The 17,170-nt window shown below is 39.5% G+C and overlaps 1 protein-coding gene across 1 annotated transcript; it reads left to right on the top strand.

Moving 5' to 3' along the window:
• Window positions 1–1,409: 1,409 nt before the first annotated feature.
• DDX3X (DEAD (Asp-Glu-Ala-Asp) box helicase 3, X-linked) lies at window positions 1,410–16,946 on the top strand (the record flags this gene model as incomplete). Its single annotated transcript, XM_009318894.1, is given in 16 exon segments — window positions 1,410–1,479; window positions 2,535–2,585; window positions 7,878–8,001; window positions 9,198–9,338; window positions 9,422–9,521; window positions 10,087–10,222; window positions 10,661–10,746; window positions 11,374–11,472; window positions 11,548–11,708; window positions 11,912–12,056; window positions 12,167–12,311; window positions 12,628–12,809; window positions 12,901–13,018; window positions 13,449–13,605; window positions 13,971–14,098; window positions 14,425–16,946. Coding segments are annotated over 16 exon segments (1,926 nt in total), but the record flags the coding sequence as incomplete, so codon positions are not given.
• Window positions 16,947–17,170: the final 224 nt, after the last annotated feature.

Genomic DNA, 17,170 nt, shown 5'->3' with positions numbered 1-17,170 from the left:
CGCTCAAGAAGCAGAGACCCCTGTGTTTCACATGTGTCTCTCCCAGCACAGCGGCCATCCCATGGGGGCTGGAGGGGATGTATAATAGTTTCTCACCCCCCGTGGATAAAGGAAGGGAGCAGAGAAGGGATGCGTATTACAAGAGTGACTGGGGATTATATATATATATCTTTCACAAAAAAAGCCAAGAACCCAATGGCTTTGTTGCACTAACCTAGCAGATGCTTCCTCGGGTCATGCAAAAGGGTACTTCTACGAGATCAGATTTTGGCAAGTGTTGCCCCCACGGTGGGGGTCCAGTGCGAGAAGATTTATGCATCGCTTCTGTTGACTGCTCCTGGAGAGCCGCTTTTACCTAGTAGAAAGTCTTTGTTTACTGTTCAAATAAGAATCACTCTTTAGCCTCATGTTGATGCTTTAATCAACGAAAGAGATCAGATTTTAAGTAGTAGCTTTAAAGAGGATGATACGAGGCCCACCACGGGAGGATTTTTCAAGAATCTGAATGTCCTGAATGGCAGCACGCACAACTGAACATCTAGGATAATGCTCTGAGATACTTGCTTTGGATCGATTCAGGTCATATTGGAAGACACTTTTGTGCAATTGGTCTTGCATAAAATTTAATTGTATTTAAACGTCTTGCTACTCCCAAATGAGTTTCTAATCTTGTTGTGCAGGCAAACAACTATAATAAGCTGGTGTTGAAGCTTTGTGGGTTGCCCACTGCCTTCTGAAACGAGTCCATATTGTGTTTGACCTAAAAACATTTGGGTTACATGCTAGTAGTGGCTGGACTGAAACACCTTTTGGTAGACTTCACTGTGAGACTGAAGGTTCTAAATGAAGTTTTAGAAAGGCAAACCAAAAATCGTATTTGCCAAAGTAATTATAGGAAGAAGTCAGCTGATGTTTTATGAACAGTAGCTGCCTCAAACACGAAGACTATAATGTTTCAGTAGTGTTAATGCAGTGCAAAGAAATAGCTGAGTCTCTGCAAGTGCCCAGCTGAATTGGTATTATTTGGGCTGTAGTCTCTGTAGACCTAATTGCCATTGATCTCAATCAGAATGCATTTGAGTGGACTGAAAGACTATTTTAAATGGCTGTTTAGCCTGCATATGCGTGTGAAGCAGAAGTCTGTGGTATTTGATTTGGTGTAAAATACTCTCCTGGCCTTGCTGCCCCTGTAGTGCATGTATATTGGTGGATATGAAGACACTTGAAGATGGTATAGCCTTGAGTACTAACTGTGGTTTTGGTTCTTCTCCTTTACAGGAGATGTAACTGACACTATAAACAAATTTCTTTGCAGCAATAACTTACTGGAAGACTGCTTGCTCTTGATAAGCAAAAGGGCTTTTTGTATTTTAGCATAAACTCATGCTATAACATGTTGATACTTGTTTTATTTTTTCTAGTTTTCTGGTCTAGACTTGAATTCCTCAGACTCTCAGAGTGAAGGAAGCTCTTCAAGCAGTAAGTACATGCAAGTTATCAAGCTTACAAACACAGTTTTAGAAATAAGGCGTTTGTACCTGTGAAGAGTAATTTCTGAAGCAAAGATTCACAGAGGCTGATGGGGAGATTGCGAAGGGTTGCTAGTTATGCCTGCTTTGAAAATGCTATGTACTTTAGGTAGGAGCACTTAATTTAGCAGTGATACAGCACATGTAAATTTCTTAAGTACTTAACTAACTTGAGAGAACTTAGTGTTCCAGTTTTGTCCCAGATTTTCTGTTGCCTCTAGCCAAACAGCTGAGGCCACTGACTGCAGTAGTAATGTGATGATCTGTCTTCTCAAAATACTCATCTAGAGTTGGAATGTTCGAAGGTAAAAGTTTTAATAGTTAACTGTACTAATCCTGATTCGTTGGGTAGAAACTGCATTCTCTGACATGCAAGGCTTAAGTATGTTAAGAAGAGAGGGGAATCTTCCAGGAGTTCACATTCAGCTTGTGCCTGGTACATTCTGATTCATGTTGCTTAGCAGACAGATGCTTCTGGATTGTAAATGAAGAATGCTATTCAGAGGCAATTACGTGTGGCTTCTGGTTTGATCTGAGCTGAACTGATAGGGATGGCTGAATTTAAGGGGAAGGAAAAATACTGGTAATAATACTGTGAGTGCCAGTACTTGAATGACACAGTGAAAATCTTAACCTTGTGCCAGATATTTGAGCAGCTTAAGCCTTAATGAGTTCTAGGAAGACAGGCTTTCATCACAGACTGTAACATCTAACATCCATAAAGGGCATGTGTGACTTGGTCAAACAAATAGCAAGATGTCTGTGCCTTAAAAAAAAAAAAAGGCAGCTACCTAAATGAGTATGCAAGAACTTAACTGCCTTGGTCCTCTGAGAGAAGGATATTAAGTGCTGTATTAAAGGACTCCTTTAAAGGCGCTGTAAGAGGCCTTAAAGCTTGTGAGGCAGACAAACTTTTTCTAACCAAAAGCTGGTGTTGGAAAGGCTAGTATCTCAAAAGGTGCTAACACTGTAATCTTGTAATGCTACCTTTCTTTTGTCCTTTAGAAGGCCGATACATTCCTCCTCACTTGCGGAACAGGGAAGCTTCAAAACAGGGTATGTATCAGAAATACAGTGGCAACACTTGTAACTGGTTCTTGGCCTACTTCTGAATCTGTAGGAACAGACTGTTAAAGGCTTTGACGGTGCTGTTAAAGGTGATTATACAGACTGCTTGACTATTCTGTGCAAAACAGTGCAACTTAATCTTCTGCTTTTAGTGTGCTGTTCTTGGCTCCTTCAGGTTATATTCTAAGCTCAAGTTCAGTATCTGACTGGCAAAATATCTTCCCTATCTCATTAAGCAGTTAACTGTGAAGCAAGATGGAGTCTCCCATCTTCACTTGACTAACTCTGTAATCTTGAGTATTTAATGGATTTTGGGAGCACCAGTTTTTCTGCTAGTGACTGTGATGTGGAACTGGTAGTAACCAGTTGTTCAATATGAACAAATAGCACAGTTTCACGGATGTTTTACAGAACTTGCTCTTAACTAGGGAGCATGAGAAACAAAACAGAGATGTTGTCCTTGTTTAGCTTCTTGCAGTTTTTATGGAAGTCCACAAGAGTACTCGCAGAAGGAAATGTGGGATGCTGGTGCATGAAACACGAAATACATGACCAATATTGGTCATACGTTTACACAGGGGGGTTTGTGCTGAGAAATGGCCTTTATATCTTGCATTTGATTTTCTAAACAAAACATGATGAAGAACTTTGTGGACTTCAGTGAAGTAAATAATGATCTTTATTTGTAAGATACAAAGATTGCAGATACTGCAGCATGCATTGTCATCATGTCTAATGACTTGTGTAGATACAAGAGAAACATTTCTTCTAACACCTACTGGAATACTGGAATGGAGGAACTAAAATACTTTCTGCTACACTACGGCTTAAGGAAGACTTAAATCTCATCTGTTTATAAAGCAGCAGACTTTCACGGATACTCAGTACTGCAAGAGGACTCTTTCCATTAGGAGTGGGTGGGAGGAGAATATTGAAGTATATGCTGATATATCTCATGTACTTCTGGAGCTATGTAATTTTAAATTTGAATAGATGAAAAATGCTCCACTTGATATGCCATTTGAAGAAACAGATCTGTCTTGCCTTTGCATGTGTCCAAGCTAGTGTTCTGTGTGGTTTTTTTGGTGTGGTGGGTTTCTTTATCTAAAAGAAGCATGGCGTAAAGCACCAAATGATGAACAGCCTGTTACAAGAGCTGAGTGTTTTGGGGAAAGTAGAGGGACTGGTTGGCAGCTCAGTGCTCTTGAAGTTGCCGATCACATTGACCTCAAATGTGAGCAGTCTTTCAAGAAATTAACTAGCTAACCCTGACAGGAATGTGCAGGTTTCTCAAAAGCAGGAAGCAACTTAAAGTTGGCTTGTGGACATTTGCTGTTTATAGATTTCCTTTCCCTGTATGGTAGTTTGTACCAAACTCCAGTTTAATCTTTGGGGATATTGGATATGGAGGGATACTTTAGTCTTAACCTTGAGTTCATATCATGACCTGTTATGCACAGGACTGTCGTCTTTTTTGTGCAAGACCAGAGTTTAAACATTGCAATGTACATGTGATCATGTGTCGCTTTTCTGGGGGCTTCAAGCATCACCTTGCAAAAAGGTAAACAAGTGATGAAACTGAAGTTTGACACATGGCTTGTTCAATTAATAGAACATAGGCTGCCAGCTTTCCTTGGTAAACGTAACGTTTCAAAACTTCCTTTAAACCTGTTTGAGTACTGTATCAGTAGACTCCTCATGGCTCCCTGTGACAAGGTTCATGATGGCTAAGTGGAAAAGCTACAATTCCATTCAGGCCCCCTACTGAGAAGCAAGTGGATATCATCAGTACTGATGTAAAGATGAGCTATTTTATAGGATGATTTGAAGTCTGTTATGCAGTTGTATTTTCATAAAGGTAATGTTTGCTTCTGTTATTTACAACTAAATTAACAATTGTTTCTTTGGCTGTGTTGAAGCTATTCTGTATATTGGCTGCTCTTGGAATCTTCAGCAACAGATTTTTCAAGGTGTAGATGTTAGCAAGCAACAGGCAAAAGAAACATTCGATAATAGTCGTATTTGACCATGTAACAAAACTCTTGATACAGCTGTACAAGTGTAGTAACCTGATAAAATTTTTATTGATGTAAAAGTTGGTTAAACGACTTGGTAGAACTGTATTTCAGTAATCCAGTAGAATTGTCTTGCTCACATAACGTGACCTTATGGACTTCTGTGAAAGTGTTAATTAACTATTACAGCATTAAAAAATTTGAGAAAAGAAAAAATTATTTTTCTCCTGTGTGTTGTTCCCTTAGACATGCTCTAGAAGCAAATAGTGTATAGTTTCTAGCTTGGGGTTCTCACTTTCCTCTGTAGCTGATGATGGTATAGTAATTCATAGACACTACTAAAGTTGCACAATGGGTTTATTGCAGCTAAGTAAGAAATTGCTTAAGGCAGTGGACTTGACTTGAAAAATAGCTGTTTTTTGTGTTCATGAAGAGCTGAGCATCTTAATGATTTCAATAGGTATTGACGGGAGGCATGCTAAGGGATCTAGAGTATTTCTGTTTAATACTCCTACAGTGCTTTCTTCAGCTTACTCTTTCCATGCACCTGCAGATCTGTCCCTATTGTAGTACTAATCTGTTAGCTTTGTACATGGGAACAAGACAGTACAGAACTGCAGGAAGTTAAAAGCATGCATAAAAATATGTCCTTAGGTGACTTAATGGAAGTTCTGTTTTTCAGCTGTTGAAGCTACAGTATATGGAGCTCAGTATGCCGGGCTGCCTGGTGTAAAGTGTCTTCCTTCCGTGAGCTTGACTTGATATCACTAAAGCTTGTTGTCGTTTCATTTTCTTGTTAAACTTCCTGGAAGCTACTCTTGGATATTTAAAGTCTAATCTGATCTATAGTAGATCAAGGAGTAGACGTTAGAACTTACCTTAAGGGTGTTTTCCAACCTAAAGGATTCTATGATTCTAACTATTTTTTCCATCTTTAAAAAACCAACGATTGCTGCATGTGGCAGCTTTTCAAGTAAGCTGACAATGATTGGTGTTAGAGCATTATAAAATGTGAATTAAAATGGTGATTGAGGAGAAGCATTGACAATTCTACCACTCTTCATAGGTGTAAGAACTACAGAATTGCTCTAGAAGTTCATTAACTTACTGAACTCCAAACTTATACCTTTGAGAAATATGTGCTGGATGGAATCTATACAGGTTTTTACTTAAAAAAAAAAACAAAAAAAACCCAACCAAAACTTGATATTTTAAGGAATTTCCTGATAATTCTTGTGTGGCATCATGATCATTCTCTTCACTTCAGAGAAGTCTTTCTGTGGTCTGTTATGGGTTGTTTCAGTGCATTTGCTTTTGATTTTAATTGTGTCGTTCTAAATCATGATGATGTCTTCTGCTGGCTGGTTACTTAGAATTGACTTGTATGGCCTGGACCTGTGGTGTTCTATGCTGATCCACAAGTAAAATCAAACTAGGAATACCAAACTGAAAGTGGAATCAATGGTCCTAATTGTCAAGCAGGGTGTATATATATGTATTTCTTAAAGACTTGGTCTAGAAGTTGCTGTACTGCTTTAAAGAAAAATATGGCAAGGTACCAGCTTCAGAAACTAGTGTAGTAACAAGCTAGATGAGTAAGTGTACTTTGTATGCTATTCGGAGTATAAAATTTTGATCCTTTCTGGAACTTTTTTCAGACTTGGTAGAAGATCTTAATGTAGTACGGAGTCAGCCCAATTATGATATAATTTCTATAATATAGAAACTACATCTATACCTTCCTGAAGACTGCTCTTGTCAGTACCACTGCTGTTAGATCTCTTGGCAGGGTGACGTACCTCTATTTTTAGTGTGGTTTGAAAGTTACTCATACTGAAATCTGGATTAGATGCCTTCTAAACAAGCTACAAACAACTTTCTCATGCATTAATGATGTGATTAAGGTATTGCTGATCTTCTGTTAGCAGTCTCTCTGTGTGAAGTTAATTCATCCTTAAGGACTAAAGTTACTTCCTAAAACACTTTTGAGGTCTTGAAGCATTCCATGATCTTGTGTGGTAATAAACTTCATGCATGGATTATTTTTGCTGTCTGCTTCAGGTAGCCAGAGCAAATGAGTTACAGTTATCATGCTAGTTTTTAAAGTTCCCTTGTGGCTAGCCTATGTCTGGTTTCTGGGGAGTAGAATTTCTTTCTTCAAAAAGCGGGGGGGGAGGGGGGAGGGCAGGGCGGCGCAAGGGGAATGACACTGTCCAGAGTGTAATTGTTGTAGCAAAGCTTTCAGAGAGAGGGCCTAGAACAACCCCTCTCTTCAGAGTAATTTTGTGTCATGGTTGCTTTTGTTGTCTGGTGCATAGGTCTTGACTGGTTTTGTGCTGCGGAGGTGGCAAAAGCATGCTCACTACTAGGAGTGACATTATTTGTTTATCTGTTTAATTATTTCACTTATTCTTTGCCAGAATCCTATAACTGAGACTCTGGTTGGGACATGTTTTCAAACTTGAAGGTTGGAACTCTGAATCAGAATTTGCAAGTTCTTAGTCTAGTACCAAAGCACTGTTAAATGCTCTATGTTTCTGCCTACCTCCCAACTGCTGATAGCTGAACGAAACCGAGGCTTTTTCATGGTGTTGGCAAGCTGATATGCTTTCTATTATACTTGGTCCTTTTTCGTTAAGATACCTAAGTAGGCGTCTACTGTAGGTAGGTGTAAAAGTGCTGTGGAAAAATTCAATGTGGTAATTCATTGTCAAGAACTCCATGTTCCTTATTTCTGCGTGGTGCTGTTAACTTGTCTTAGTCTGTGTAGATGAGATTGCTCTGTGTACTTGCAGTATAACAAAACATTCTAACTTCCATATGGATTTCTAATGCAAGGGCTAATACCATTTACTGATCTCCACCAGAGGCCTTGTTAACCTCACAAAAATGAAATGCATCATCAAGGATTTGTGTTGGAGAGAGAACGTAGGCTTGGCAAGACTTAGTGTCTTAATGTTTCTGCTGATACCCGTCTGTCCAGAGTAGCCAACTTAAATATTTAGCACCAAGGCAAGTGCAATGTTTTAAAAAATAACATGCTTGTACATGAGTGGAGGGGTTTCAGCAAGTTCTGATAGGCAATGAGAAATGCTTAGTCCCTGTTTGAATAAGTTTTAACATCTGTACATCTTCCATTTCTGATTGAAAGGCAGGCGGTCCTTCCTATAGATCTTCCAGTGAAGGCTTACTGGAACAGAACTTAGTTTATTCTTGTAAAAGTCTAGACCGTGTAATGTATGGCTAAAATACCTTTCTCTACTAGGTTTTGATAGTGGTGGCTGGAGTTCTAGCAGAGACAAGGATGCGTACAGCAGCTTTGGTGCACGGTCTGACCGTGGAGCAAAATCAAGCTTCTTTGACCGTGGAAATGGATCAAGAGGAGGAAGGCAAGTACTTATTTGTCTGGATGGTGTGTATGAAGTCTGTCTCAGTTCTAATAGTGCAGCTGTAATCTTGATGTTAAAATTGGAGTTCTAGATGTGAACAACAGGATAAAGTAGGATGAACCTGGGAGGGGAGGAGAGAGTAAGAGAACCTTGCTTTTAAAGCTACATGAGTTCAAGGATGGGAAATTTGTATGTGTTAAAATGTGCCCTGTAGTCCACCACCAGCCACTCGCTGCAGCTATAATGACTTGCTGACTTAACCATTTCACTGAAAAAAGTGCTAGATGGGTGGCTACTTCCAGAAAAATCATGAAGAGCTGTTGGGAGTGCATAAAATACATCAAAATGGATATTTTTTTTTAATTTGAGTATTTTTTCCTTGTTTAAAAAGTGTAGTTAATAAAACTGGGTGAGACTCTTGCAGGTTCTCTACCTTACTTGATCAGTCTTACACACATCATGCGTTGTATGCACAAGTGTGGTGAGAGTGACCTTTATCGACTAGTAAAGCTGATGCTAGTCCTGTATCCAGACTTTACTCAAACATGATTTACCAGACCAAAAACTAAACAGTTGAGGTAAGGACTCTTTCCACCTTCTTTCCAAGTCAGTAATGCAGGTGAGCTCCCTCTTTATGAACTAATAATGTGACATGTAATTGAGGTGTTTAGTTTGGTCACATGTGTGGTGGGGGAATAAAGGAACAAATTACAGCACTTGAGGGTTTTGTCTGGATGTGGGAGACCTATGTAAAATGAGGCACAGAGAAAGGGGGGAATACCAAAAACAATGTTTCCTCAGAGGTTTAAGTGGAGCTCTCTGCAAAAAATGGCAAAGACTGAGCAACTTGAATTGCAGCTCTACTGGCAGATGACTGATTCTTTACATTTGTTACACTTAACCAACTAAAAATTTTGATACAAGGTTCAGTGTGTTAAGCTAAACTGAGCTGTGAAAGCATGACAAACTCTCCTGTCTACGACAGAATAACATGACCTAGTCTGATGGCTGGGACTAAACTCATTCCAGTTTGTAGGTCAAGAAGAAAGTACAGATAATCTGATGACTTTGAATTGTTCTACAGCTGTATATGTAATACACAGAGTATACACTACTAGATTATTACAGCTTTAATCTTGCATGTCAAAAAACCCTGTTGCCCAGGAATGGTGGCCTGATATTCTTGCTGTATTTAGATATGAAGAGCGTGGAAGAGGTGGTGACTATGATAGGAGTGGCTTTGGTAGATTTGACCGTGGTGGAAATAGCCGCTGGTCTGACAAATCAGATGAAGATGACTGGTCAAAGCCTCTTCCCCCAAGTGAACGCCTGGAACAGTAAGTAATGGAATAGCATAAATTCACATGATGGGGTCAGTTGATACATCTAGCAAGTACAATACTTTCTCTTCTGTTTTTAGAGAGCTCTTTTCAGGAAGCAATACTGGCATTAACTTTGAGAAATATGATGACATTCCTGTTGAAGCAACAGGCAGCAACTGTCCTCCACATATTGAAAGTGTAAGTTTTTTTTAAAGTCTGGTTTGCTGATGTATCTAATAGTGACTGTTTTGCACGTGAACCTTGATGTCATGCTGTCTTAAGTTTTAGGGAGGAAAGGAAACACTGTCTTGCCTTCCTACAGCTAAGCTGTTTTGCAGAGGAGGGTTGCATATGATGAACTAAGACGAGGGAGAAGTTGTGTAAGCTTGTTTAGTTAACACTTGTAGCTCACTTTTAACTGTGCGACTTGTCTTTAAAGAGTAAACGTAAAGAAGTAGAAGTGCTTGAAGGTGCTGGTTTGTTGGAGCAACTGCTTAAGCATAGGCATTGTGTTGTGCTAAGCATAGTATGCTAGTGTAGTCTGCACTTCAGGCTTGCCTGGCTTTTTAAGAATCGTGACTGGACTAAGTAGATACGAGACTCTAGGTAACTAGCTCCGGAGTATCTGTAAACTTAATAGGCAAATTCTATAGGAAGAGGTGAAACAAAACCTACTTTACAAATGACGACTTAGACTGAATGATGTGTTCCATGGTGGCTGAAGGGAAGGATCCCCATCTTACTCATTTTAAATATCTTGCAGTTCAGTGATGTTGACATGGGAGAAATTATTATGGGAAACATTGAGCTCACACGCTACACCCGTCCGACTCCAGTCCAGAAACATGCAATACCTATTATTAAAGAAAAGAGAGACTTGATGGCCTGTGCTCAGACAGGTAAGTTAGTAACTCTTTACTGCTTAGTCTCTCTCAATAGGAGTGGGGTCTTGTATTCCTCAGGCTGCAGGTGGGAGGTGTGTAAGATGTACAACTTCCTGTTCAGAGTATACTGAAATACCTGCAGTGTTGGAAATTAATTAGCTTTAGAGTCTTGCAACTGCCTTAGATGTGGCTTGACTGGATTTACTGTGTTTGTCCTGAAAGAAATGTTCATGGCTTAAATCGCATTCACTTCAGGGTTTTGTGGTGCTGAGTGGTAAGTCTTTTGTAGATAACCTCTACTGGCTAAGGAGTGCGCTTCGACGGCATAGGTAGTATCCATATACTAGCACAGATGTTACTGGGAACATGCTAGTGATTCAGGATTAGTGCTGAAGTTGACAGTACAGTAGTTTTGAAAATAACTATTACTAATACTGAATCGTGTCCTAATAGGGTCTGGGAAAACGGCTGCATTTCTTCTACCAATATTGAGCCAGATCTATGCAGATGGCCCTGGTGATGCCTTGAGAGCTATGAAGGCAAGTATTCAAATACCCAGTCCTGGAAAAGCTATGACCAATGTGTATTCTTGCCCTTTATGCTGATGTTTGCTGCTGAACACGATGATGTTTAAGCCCAGCTATTCTGGGTATGATAGGCAAGTTTCTCAACTTATAGAAGACTTTAGCTAGTTCCCTCGAAAAATACAGGCTGTGGAACATTTTTTTCCCTACCTAAAGAGGTGTAACTGTCTAGAGAAAATACTGTTTATGAGTGTTTTTGTTGTTGCATAAGCTTTAAAGATGCTTCCCTTGCTACAAAAAGCTACTTGATCACACGTGTCTGTTGTAGTGATTTAAGGATAGGAAGTAACAGGTTTTATGGCTATTGTTTCTCTGCTGCTTAAGTTAGATCACAGTGCAGGTTGTGGAGACGAAGGTTGTGCAGTTATGTTGCTGTTAACGTATTAACCAACAGCTGAATCTTGGGTGCTGTAGTAGGGCAGAGTCTTTGGATGCAGTGCTTAAAACAAGTTGGCTCTCAGCTGTACTTTCTCATTCTTGCTAAGACAAACTTGGTGACCTGTCTTCAGTATTGCCTATAGTAGCTGTTTTAATTTCCCTTGTATTTGGGGTACTCATTCCAAGTATTTCTTTTTTCTTCAGGAGAACGGAAGGTATGGGCGCCGTAAGCAATATCCAATCTCACTGGTCTTGGCTCCCACTAGAGAATTGGCTGTGCAGATCTATGAGGAAGCCAGAAAGGTATATCTAGGAGTTCATCATTATAAAATAGCTTAGGTATAGTTTTTCTTAGAACTAACTAACTTTGTTTTATAGTTTGCATACCGTTCCAGAGTTCGTCCCTGTGTTGTATATGGTGGTGCAGACATCGGTCAGCAGATACGTGACTTAGAACGTGGATGTCACTTGCTTGTAGCAACTCCAGGAAGACTGGTTGATATGATGGAGAGGGGAAAAATTGGATTGGATTTCTGCAAGTAAGTAAAGTGTTCTTGTCCATATGCTAATGACTTGACAACTCAAAACTACCTTTTAAAGTGAGATCTTGAGTTAATGACACTGAAGTTCTAGCTTTCAAACTGTGTAGACATCTAGTTGAGAACTTGTAACCCAGCACAGACACTGGGCTACAGCTTAAAGGAAAAAAGCTTTGAAGAATAACCTTTTTATTACTATTTAGGTACCTGGTGCTTGATGAAGCTGACAGAATGCTTGATATGGGGTTTGAACCTCAAATTCGTCGAATTGTTGAACAAGATACGATGCCACCAAAGGGGGTTCGTCATACCATGATGTTCAGTGCTACTTTCCCCAAGGAAATCCAGGTACTTTACAAAAAGTTCAAATATTTTAACAGTTCATAGACCCAAATTGCATTTGTGGAAGGGGGGGGGGGGAAATACTGTTTTAATTTCTTTTTTCTTCCCTTTTTTAGATGCTTGCTCGTGACTTCCTTGATGAATATATCTTTTTGGCTGTTGGCAGAGTAGGTTCTACATCTGAGAATATCACACAGAAAGTAGTATGGGTGGAAGAGTCAGACAAACGATCGTTTCTGCTTGACCTGCTAAATGCCACAGGTAGAGACCACTTTCAGATAAGCAAATAAGGCAAAATTCAGATGAGGCAAATCTCATGACTCAAGTAACAAGTTCTGTTGAGTAGGTGAATGAAAGGGTATTTCCTTAACATGCAGTGAATGTATTCCACTGACTAAATGTCAGTTTTAAGTTGATGTAAGCTCTTCTGGTTATGCAAAATGGGGAGGGAGGTCTCCAGTGTCTTCAGTTTAGAATAAACGAGCTGAGAACTGAAATGGCCTTTCACCAGGTGGTGGAGCCAGGTGTTTGTCTCTACAGCTTTTCTTCTGCTAACCTGTGCTTTAATTATTGTTAGGCAAGGATTCCTTGACTCTGGTGTTTGTGGAAACTAAAAAGGGTGCAGATGCTCTTGAGGACTTCTTGTACCATGAAGGATATGCCTGTACGAGTATACATGGAGATCGCTCTCAAAGAGACAGAGAGGAAGCACTGCACCAGTTCCGTTCGGGCAAGAGCCCAATTCTTGTTGCCACAGCAGTAAGTGAAAATCTATGAAGTTTGAGCCAGTAAGCATATTACTTGGCCTGTGGGATCTTACTAAGACTTGATTTAATCTTTTAACCACTAGGTAGCAGCAAGAGGACTGGATATCTCAAATGTAAAGCATGTCATAAACTTTGACTTGCCAAGTGACATTGAAGAGTATGTACATCGTATTGGTCGTACAGGCCGAGTAGGAAACCTTGGTAAGTGTGATACAGAATTTTCCTAGACAGCACTCACATGTGAGTTGATAAGTGTAATAGTATTGACCAAGTAGCAAATTGCAACTAAGTACTCGAGAGAAGCCCATGCGCTGCCTTCTGTGCCCAGAAGCTGGTCACTGCTCTCTAGCCAGTGTGGAAAGTAGCCACTTCCTTTAGCTAGTGCTTTTGATACCACATGTAAGCTTGGTATCTTCTGTGTCTGTCAGTAAATAGCCAGGGTTTTTGTGACTAGCCGTGGTGGAACAATGATCTTAAATTACTTTCTCTTCAGGTAATTCTTAGCGTTCTCAAGCTTGGCTGTAAGGAATCTGATATTGTACTTGGCACAGCTGCAAGTGGAGTGTGGAATGGGTTTAAGTGCTGTAGTGATCTGCTTTGTGTGGGACTAAAACTGATTTTTTTACTTTAGGTCTTGCCACCTCATTCTTCAATGAGAGGAACATCAACATCACCAAGGACTTGCTTGATCTTCTTGTTGAGGCTAAGCAAGAAGTACCATCTTGGCTGGAAAACATGGCTTATGAACAGCATCACAAAGGAGGTGGCAGCCGTGGGCGATCTAAGAGGTAATGGTCACAACTTTGGCTGAAGGTATACTTAATCCGTTGTGAGAGGCAGTTCTGTGACTTGTTTCAGTCTAAAAATATAGTTAGAGGAAGATAAACCAGTGCAGTGTAAACTGTGAGGTGCATCAGAAGGTGGCAGCTTAACGTCTGGGTTTTTTCTATCATTATAAGGCAATGAACCCATAAAACTCTTCTCTTAAGCAGACAACTAGATACAGCTGAGGTAGAATGACACCTAGGAAAAATGGCTCTAGAAGTCTGTTCTAAATGTACTAAATGTTCAAGCCATTTAGTACTTGAATCTGTCTGCAGTCCTTAAAATACCACTGACTTTACTCAAGTGTTTGTTTTCTTCCTTTATACAGCAGTAGGTTCAGTGGAGGATTTGGTGCCAGAGACTATCGAACAAGTAGTGGTTCTGGCAGCAGTAGCTTTAGTAGCAGTCGATCAACCAGCAGCCGCAGTGGAGGAAGTGGCAGCAGAGGATTTGGAGGTAAGAAAAACTGGGCAGGCAGTGCTGGCAAATAGAAAACCGGATCTAAAATGCTTGCTAGAGTAAAACTGCTGGCGGTAATGTTTAAATACGAAGTCAACTGGTGCTTGTTCTGCAAAGTCTCAGCATCCTTCTTGGATCTAGGCTGGCGCAAGTTACCTGTCTTTCCAGCATTCTAGTTCAGCGTGTGCATTTGACTGTACTTTTGGGTGGGTTTCCTGTAATAGGCAATAGACATCTTGTCTGTGCCCTGGGCTATTTTCTTGTTGTGAAGGCGCAAGTCTTCAGCGGGTTAATTAAGCGTCACTTTCTCTTGCCTTTCGTAGGTGGTGGTTATGGAGGCTTCTACAACAGTGATGGATATGGAGGAAACTATAACTCCCAGGGGGTTGACTGGTGGGGCAACTGAATCTGCTTGCAGCAGATATCCTACCAAACAAGCTAATATGGAAACCACATGTAACTTAGCCAGACTATACCTTGTGTAGCTTCAAGAACTCGCAGTACATTACCAGCTGTGATTCTCCACTGAAATTTTTTTTAAGGGAGCTCAAGGTCACAAGATGGAAACAAAGGAACAAGTAGCCCTATCTTGAAGGTGGTTTTGAAGACTCTATTGCTGTAGTCAGGATTAACTCCCCTCCCACCCATCCCCACCCAGAAACTGCATTTATAATTTTGTGACTGAGGATCATTTGTTTGTTAATGTACTGTGCCTTTAACTTTAGACAACTTTTATTTTGATGTCCTGTTGGCTCAGTAATGCTCAAGATATCAATTGTTTTGACAAAATAAAAATTACTGAACTTGGGCTAAAATCAAACCTTGGCACACAGGTGTGATACAACTTAAACAGGAATCACTGATTCATCCATAATACTACAAAGAAAAACTTATGCGGTAGCCTGCATTAGGGCTCTTGGTATTTGCAGATTTGAAAAATAAAACATCTTGAAGCATATCAATGCAATTAGTTTCTAATGTGGCAAAACTGTACTAAGTTAAAGTTCTGATTTGCTCACTCTATCCTGGATAGGTACTTAGAACCTGATAGCCTTTAATAAGCCATTCCAGTCATGATGAGATGATGTATGGATACATGCATACATTAAAAGCACTGTTTTTGAAGTTAATGCAAGTAAATACAGCAATTCCTTTTTCAATATTTAGGCAGATCATTAATGTGAGCTAGCCAAATGTGGGCAGAACATTACAGGGAACGTTTAAAGGTCTGATAACTTGAAATAGTTTTTAGGAGAATTCATCTATTTAGACTTTTTAAAAATGCCTGCCATATGAAATTGAAATGGTAGAATGGCTGACCATGGCAGTGATTGGTCCTCCTGAAGGGCCTGACTGAATTTTTGGTCTAATAACGCATGCTAGTGTTGATGTTTTTTGGTCAAGAGGGTATGAACAGGAAGAATTATGCAGCAGGCTTTATTTTAATGCAGATTCACATTACTCTGTTCAAGCTGCGTGGAGATGTTAAACTGGCTTACTGTAGACTTTGTAAAATGGCTCCAGAAGAGTAACAAACAAACCTGAGATCACAGAGGTTGGAAATGTACATAAACTGCACAAGGTTTCAATTCTGCTATTAAAGTGCAGTTTTAGTCAGTTTTAGTTGCATAGGTTTCCATTGTATTTATAGTCTGTTTATGCTAAATCTGGCCAAAGATAAGTATTGTCCACCAGAAAAATGCCTCTGCCACTTGGAATTTCTGTGCTAACTTTGTGGCCAGAGCAGTTAACAACTAATCTACAGTGGCATAGGAAAATGGCAAAAATCTCCTAAAGTGCAATAGATTTTTTCAAGTGTATTGTGCCTTGTTCTAAAACTTTTATTAAGTAGGTGCACTTGACAGTATTGAGGTCATTTGTTATGGTGCTATTTCAAGTCTAGGTTTAGGCCCTTGTACATTTTGCCCATAACTTTTTACAAAATACTTCTTTTATTGCACATTCAGAGAATTTTATATATGTCTTGTGTGCGTGTCCTTAACTTCCAATCTTATTTTGTCTCTTGGAGATTGAACGCAGCTTGTTTAAGGAGAAGGAAATAGATTCTAAAACTTATTTGGGACCATGGGAATGATAGCTGGGAAGAAAACTATTTGCACACGACAGATTTCTAGATACTTTTTGCTGCTAGTTTTGTGTAATATTTATTGAACATTTTTGACAAATATTTATTTTTGTAAGCCTAAAAGTGATTCTTTGAAAGTTTAAAGAAACTTGACCAAAAGACAGTACAAAAACACTGGCACTTGAATGTTGAATGTCACCGTATGCGTGAAATTATATATTTCGGGGTAGTGTGAGCTTTTAATGTTTAAGTCATATTAAACTCTTAAGTCAAATTAAGCAGACCCGGCATTGGCAGTGTAGCCATAACTTTCTGATAGTAAAACAAAAATTGGCAACTTAAAATTAAACATGCCAAGGTTTTGATACACTTGTCTTAAGATATTAATGAAACACTTCTAAACACTGATGTGAAGTGTCCAGATTCTCAGATGTTTGTTGCGTGAGTTTTGTTTAGTTGTGTGTTTTTTTTTTCAGTGAATGTCTGGCACATTGCAATCCTCAAACATGTGGTTATCTTTGTTGTATTGGCATAATCAGTGACTTGTGCATTTTAGCAAGTTTTATCAGCCAGCAATATTTTCAGTTCAGATACAAGGATTCAAAACAATATGCAAGAATGGATTTAAACTTGCTGAATGTGAAAATTGAACTTCAAGTCACTGTAGGTTTAGAATTGCTTATTGTATTAGTTTAGATGCTAGCACTGCATGTGCTGTGCATATTCTTGATTTTATTAAAATAAAAAAGTTGAACTGCACAGTCTACTCATTTGTGAAGCGTCACTCTTCTGGTTTACAAGATCTGTAGCCCAAGTAGTCTCATTCACGTGCAACTCTGGAAGCAGGTGAATCTAGTGTGGCGCACATCAGCGTGATTATAAATGGCAGCTAGGCTTAGGGTTACAGCTGGAGCAACCTTAAAATAACTTGTGCCCCATGATGTTGGATACTTGCACAAGTTTTCTAGAGGAGCTAACAAAGC

Source organism: Pygoscelis adeliae, unplaced genomic scaffold (genome assembly GCF_000699105.1).
Source record: "Pygoscelis adeliae isolate BGI_AS28 unplaced genomic scaffold, ASM69910v1 Scaffold92, whole genome shotgun sequence".
Lineage (NCBI taxonomy): Eukaryota > Metazoa > Chordata > Aves > Sphenisciformes > Spheniscidae > Pygoscelis > Pygoscelis adeliae.
The sequence above is the reverse complement of the archived record's forward strand: the minus strand, read 5'-3'. Positions and strand labels throughout refer to the sequence as shown.